The 6,928-nt window shown below is 37.7% G+C and overlaps 1 protein-coding gene across 1 annotated transcript; it reads left to right on the forward strand.

The window, feature by feature from the left end:
• The first annotated feature begins 2,047 nt into the window (after positions 1-2,047).
• On the forward strand, positions 2,048-5,038 carry LOC120718770 (elastase-1-like). The gene is made up of 8 exons (XM_040007469.1): positions 2,048-2,171; positions 2,392-2,477; positions 2,620-2,720; positions 3,790-3,915; positions 4,166-4,302; positions 4,396-4,538; positions 4,638-4,787; positions 4,922-5,038. Exons 1-8 carry the CDS (start codon positions 2,132-2,134, stop codon positions 4,928-4,930), a joined length of 792 nt encoding a protein of 263 aa, XP_039863403.1. The 5' UTR covers positions 2,048-2,131; the 3' UTR covers positions 4,931-5,038.
• The last annotated feature ends 1,890 nt before the right edge of the window (positions 5,039-6,928 follow it).

Below are 6,928 nucleotides of genomic sequence, written 5' to 3' on the forward strand. Positions count from 1 at the left end.
ACTTTCTATCACACACCCAACGCACAATCAGTGCATCTCATCCATCTTCTTTTCCAAACCTCAATTTCCTGCTCGTGTATGTGAGACATCTTTATGGGAACCAAATCGACTGTTCATTAATGAGGGAAGCTGTATCAAGAACAAACATCTTTAATTAACACATCCCCAGTACTTCCTGTCTTTGATCTCCTCGTTTGATTTATGCCTCTGCAAGAAAAGGTTGGGGTGGCGGAGGAGTACACAAGAAGTTTGAAAAGGACGAGGAGAAAATAATGAAACTGTGGAGCCCCTGTTGGTCAGGAAGTCCTACAGCATTAGGACCTTTCCCCTGTGTGTCAGGGGGGCAGCTCAATTACTAGGCAGCACAGCTATCTCTTTAATAGCCTGATAAGACAATAATCCAAAATCCATACAGTTTTAATGACTTTCTGTCTAATTAAGGACTGTTTTATAAAATATGGACACATCAGAGGCCTTCCTATTGTTCAGTAAGCTACTGTTGGTGCTATCAGCGTGACTAGTTCAGAACAAGTACAAGGCTTTTAAAAAGTATAATTATATGTATTTTACTTAGAGACTTACTGTGCATAAATCATCAAGTAATCCATCTGTGATTCTAATGTTCAATGTCAGAGGGGTTATGATGAACTGAGGGAGAGAAATCACTTTTACCTCAGTTCTCACACTGGATTTAAACACAGAGTTAGGAATGGAGAGAACTCTTAAAAAATCTCAGTAGTAGCATTAGCACTACACTACAGACTGAATTTAAAATCAACCTGCATGAATATTTGAGGTTTTCACAGCAAAATCAGGACCACATCTGTCATCTGTCTGTATGACCAGGAATGTGTGTGTCCCTTTGTAGAGATGCCAAGTGTTTGTTAGTCTTTAGTCCCCTCTAGTGTTAGCCCATAATATTGTCCTGTTTTCAATTAGCTTTACAGTTCATATTTCTACTGTATCTATAAAATAATGTATAAGCTTACCTTGCTCTGAATCATGAATGACTCTTTATACTACAAACAAAATTAAGTTACCTTTTTAATATTACATTTAGTTTGACATTAGTAAATAATTGGTACCATCTAGACATCACACTCAAGTATTCCTTTAGCTTCGTTTCAGTTCAGTTTTATTGAAACAGCTTCAACAAAAAAACCCCAAAAAACCAAAAAACTAAATTAGGCATGAATAACAACAATACGAATTATTGTCTTCTTTATTCTTCATTTCTTTATATTTCTAACTTTAGAAATCTCTTTAATTAATATACAGACCAGATGGGACAGTTGTAAAAAATATTGTAAAATATAACAAAAGATTTACTTTCCAGAGACTAACATGGTCAGTCACACTGTCTAGAGGATTCTAGACACTAGAAGATAAAAAGTGAACCTGTTTTCCATTTTAATGTGTACTTTTGGAATATGCCATTACACCATTGATGCCACAGCCGTTTGCTTTCCCATGCTCACTTGATAATTCATGCTGGTTCAAATGGACATGTGATTATGCTGTGATGTAAGTCTTCACAAGATCTTGCCCTCTCTTACATCAGGCACTTTATTTTAAGATTTCATGCTGCACTGTAATGGGAATGATCTGTATTTAATAAATCATTGAGGACACTGGGTGAGAGGTAACAGTGTAGGTTTTCATACGTATCTGTCATACATATCTGATATGATGACATTATGATATGATTTATTGTCATTATTTACAGAATGAATCATTCTTACACTCCTTTTCTGACAAAAGTATTTTGAGAAAATATCTTATCTGTAAGCTGTTGCCCAAAATAAGTGTGGTGCGCACTATTAGCAAGAATACATTTATAAATGTATTCCTTTTAACTGCTCTGAACCACTGTGACTCATTTTATCCAGCAATAAAACTGTCAATCCATGTGACATTGTTCATTTTGGACCACATTCAACTGACCAAAGCAGGGGATGTTTTTTTTAACTGGCTGTGATAGCGCTGTGTGACACAGACCACAGGTACACACCTGGGTTTTGTCACAGGGGAAAGACCAGTCACATTTTTCCACATCAGCTGAAGGTCAAGTTCAGGTATAAAAGAAGGAAAGCAGCACTGGTTCCTGCACAGACGTTTTGAGACCGCAAACATGCTCAGGTTTTTGGTGTTGACAAGTCTTGCAGCCTTGGGTAAGAAAATGACAGCAGACATTGTGCTATATAACCATTCATTATTGATCCGTCTGTCTCGTTTTATTCTCATACTCTCTGTCGTGCCCTGTACCGTCCGTACATTCACTCAGTCACTCTTTTAGCGACGATCATTTTTCCTTTTCCCGAAAGATGAAAGCAAATAACATTTTCAGATTTCTGTTAATGTGTATAAACTGATCATTATTTTTTTAACTAGTGCTGGCCGAGCCCAAGTATCTGATGAACATTGATCAAAGGGTTGTAGGAGGTGAGGTGGCTTCACCCAACTCCTGGCCCTGGCAGGTAACCCAGTATGACACATTCAATTGATTTTCACAATAAAAATGAAAGCATGTGGTCATTCAGAGCCAAAATATCAGATTGTTAAATTAAACTTTAATCAAGCTTGAATGTTTTTACACAGAGATTTCTGTTTCTCCCTTAGATCTCTCTTCAGTACCTATCTGGCGGCTCCTACTACCACACATGTGGAGGAACTCTGATCCAGAGAGGCTGGGTTATGACTGCTGCTCACTGTGTGGACAGGTAACAAAATGATGAACTACAGGCTCACGCAGTATTCTTTGGCTGTAGGAGTTTTAGTTTTATTTGGGCTTATTATGTCATTTATCATGAAGTGCTGAAGAGGACCCAAATGCAAGGCGATGGAGGTAGGCTTGAAAAACAAAAGGCAAGGGGTTTATTTTGGCTGATGAACTCCAGAAAAGAGAACAATCATAAATCCAGCAGCTGGTAGGAATGAGTAGGGATGATAGGCTATAAGTATACAGAGGGGTGACTGGTGAAAAGACACATTGGGGGGAATGGGAGGCAGCTGAACACGATAAAAACTGAACACAATTAAGGGGGTTAAAGGGATACAGACAGGAAGTAAAACTGAAATAGGAAAGAAAATAAACCTACAAAGGATAAAACAAGACATAACCAAAGGGGACTAATGCTAACCTAAATGCAAAGACCTGACAACAACTACAGGATAGGAAAATAAAAAGAGACTGACATATAAACTCAAGAGAGAGAGGATGATGACAGCAATCTTAGAAGTCTGGAAACACAAAGAACTAAACGAATCCCTATGAAAGCGTAAAGGAAACAGAAACCAGCGACCTAAAAAGAGGCAGGGTCAGACTAGATTGTAGAAATAAAAACAGTATCCACACCCTAAATACAAAAACAGAAAAAAAAATTTCACAGAATATTAAGTCAGAAAATTTAAACAAACAAACATAAAAAACTGGTTTAACAATGGACATAGTAAAACGAAGGAAAACCAACAAGGGTCCTCAAAACCAATATAAACTCCTCTACAGTAGAGGGTAAAATGAAATTCAACCCCTGACTTGAAAGTCAATGGGTTACTTCTAACCGAATACTTAGTTATGATTTATTTCCGTGTTTCATAAAGCCACCAGCATGAGGAAAAATCTTACAACCTCATTTGTAACTGTCACATTGAAAGAAAATTTGCTTATTGATTTAAAAGAAAAACAAACAACATGAATCAAACATAAACAAGAGTATAATGCAGTGAAATCCAACTTATTGATTGCTAACAATGTTGTGTTTGTTTTTGGATGTTTCTGAAACATTGCAGCCCCCGGACCTTTCGTGTCATTCTTGGTGAACATGACCTCAACAGCAACAGTGGCAGAGAGCAGATCATAGCTGTCAGTGCCATTTATGTCCACCCCCAATGGGATGCTAACAAACTGTCTCAGGGGTGAGAAGTACCTTTATGTCTTGTATTCCTAAGCATTTTTTAAATTGTTTGTTTGTAGCTATTTATAACCTTTTTAAGTAATATTATGTTTGGCAAATGTATTGATTTGGGGTTTGAATGTTACATTATGGATGTGGTGGGTCAAGGATATGAACAAAATTCGCCTCCCAGAACTATTTTGGTTAGAGTTAGACAATTTAGAAAATTTTAGAGGCTTTACAAAACAGATTTTGTTAACTCTCTACCTTAGGAATGATATCGCTCTGCTGAAACTGGCCTCAGACGCCACCCTGAACAATTATGTCCAGCTGGGCTCTCTGCCTCCCTCTGGCCAGATTCTGCCCAACAACAACCCCTGCTACATCACAGGATGGGGGCGCACTGCCAGTGAGTTGTCTGTATGATCTCCTGTCAATATCACTGTCATCACTGGGTGTCTTCTGTAAAGGCTAATGTACCTTACCATTTTATTTTGTCCAGCCGGTGGTAGCCTGTCTTCTGTGCTTAAGCAGGCCTACCTTCCTGTGGTGGACTATCAGACCTGCTCCAGCCCTAGCTGGTGGGGCAGCACTGTGAAAAACAACATGGTGTGCGGTGGTGATGGAAAAGAGGCTGGATGCAATGTGAGTGTCATCCTACAAAAAAAGAAGAAAACTATGCTGCCAGAAAGAAATACAGGATCATTTTACATAATTAAAATAATAAATCTTTTTTTTTCCCAGGGTGACTCTGGTGGCCCTCTTAACTGCTTGAATGGTGGAAAATACTACGTGCACGGTATTGCCAGCTTCGTGTCTGGTCTGGGATGCAATACTTACCAGAAGCCTACTGTCTTCACCCGTGTCTCCGCTTTCATTAACTGGATAAACACTGTTAGTATAAAAGGATTTTATTATCAGAGATATTTATGAAATTATTACAACTAAAAATGTTTTATAGAATTCATTTATCGTTATATCTCTAAGGTTGCAATGCTTAACCAATTTGAACGTTTTCTGTTTTATAGATCGTCTAGTAAGCACAAGAATCGTTGACGCTGCAGAGACCGCATTCCATCATATTTTCATCTGTACAGACTCACTTGTCTGGTGCAATTCTGCAAAAATAAATGTAATTAACTTTGTGTGATGACTCATTTATCATCAGAAAGTTTATGCAATGGAAATGCCATTAAAAAGGTAATTTACTTAGGCTTAGACATCAGTCTATTCTACCCTGCAACAAGATGTGAATCAAGGACATTGGGGGGAAAAAGAATTAACTATCATTTATGAAAGCACGTAAATTATAGTGTTGACAGTAAATGCTTGGATACTGATGGAAAGTATAGAGGCACTTTTTTTGTCACCTCTGTGATTGCAAAAACTATTTGAAACAGCAAAAAAGTCTGAGCTAGACAACAGGTGTATGTCTAACCTCTGCCAAGCACAGCTGAGGAGGACAAAGGTCATCTTTTACTATAAAAAAGAAAAAAAAGAAATTTCAAATTTAGAGATTTAGAAATTCTGAGATGCCACAGGAATTACAAATTGTAATTATGATTTTTAGCTTTGTCTTTACTCATTATTTTTGCCACGTTGGATTAAGGTTTCAAAGGGGTTGGAGGACGTACTGAGTCACTGCTTCCCCAGTTGGACATTATCAGGCATGGGACAAGGCCTGGGTGTAGCTCTTTTCTTCTATTCATTTCAAGTTTATTAGTTAGATTAGGATAAAAATCAGGTGATTTGATTAAGTTATTCTTAGTATTTTTTTTTTTTTACGTTGCCCACCTAAAATGCTTAAATTGCCACAGGTGTAAAAAACAAAAAACAAAACAAAAAAAAAAAAACAGAAAAAAAAATCAATATGGACTGCCTCTACAAACATTTTTAAAAAATCAGTCGCTAGCAGGAGCTCAGGGAATTTCTGACAACATGTAACAAATGACATGGTGATATTTAAGATATATTTAATATTATAACTGATGCATGTCCTTTAGACTTCAGTGCTGGCTGAACTGTCTATACAGAAAGTAGTATCGCAAGAGGAGCCATGGGAGCGGAAGTAGTGGCTTATGTTGCCTAATGGCCTTGGCAAGTTAAGTTTCACACACTAGCTGAATCAGGACTGTGAAAGGTTGTGTAAATGCAGTGCTAGTTTTGCCCTTCAGTGTTGGTTGCAGATGAAACTACAGGTGGAAAGAATCTAAGATGCTCGTCTTAAATCTGTTTTATGATACCTACACAACTCTCAGTCTGTATTGCTTTGTATTTCTATGACACGCATTCTTTGCGTTCATGTACACATTTGTTTTACCATCAAGAATTTGAGATAGCTGCTTTCACTGCTTTCCAAATGTTAGAAGGTTCTAGAGCTAAGGTGTATATATATATATATATATATATATATATATATATATATGAACCCACTGTCATAATTTTTTTTAAAGAGGCTAGTGTTTGTAGCCTCACACTTATACTTGCATACTAACTCTTGGTAAGCAAACAAATATTGTAATTCAATTAATTAAATAATTAATTTAATGTATTAATGTCTTAAATAATCAGGCCCCATCTTATCTTAAGGACCTTGTAGTACCATATCACCCCATTAGAACACTTCGCTCTCACACTGCAGGCTTACTTGTTGTTCCTAGTGTTTAAAAGTAGAATGGGAGGGAGAGCCTTCAGTTTTCATGCCCCTCTTCTGTGGAACCAGCTTTCAGTTTGGATTCGGGAGACAGACACTATCGCTACTTAGGCTTCAAACTGTCACAGTACGGCTGTGTGTAGGCAAGGGAAGGACCCAAACGCAAACTCACAGAGACAAAGGTAAACTCAAAAAACACAGCTTTATTGCTGGTGTAGGGGGACAATACAAACAATACAAAACTAAACTAAACTGGGAAAACTAAAGCACAAGGAGCCACAGGGAAAATCACACAGCTATGAGAGAGGATGCAACGCTGACAAAGAGAAACATGGGGCTTAAATACACAGAGGGATAACGAGGGGGAATGAGCCACAGGAGG

Source organism: Simochromis diagramma, unplaced genomic scaffold (genome assembly GCF_900408965.1).
Source record: "Simochromis diagramma unplaced genomic scaffold, fSimDia1.1 OVJJ01000320.1, whole genome shotgun sequence".
In the NCBI taxonomy this organism is placed as follows: Eukaryota; Metazoa; Chordata; class Actinopteri; order Cichliformes; family Cichlidae; genus Simochromis; species Simochromis diagramma.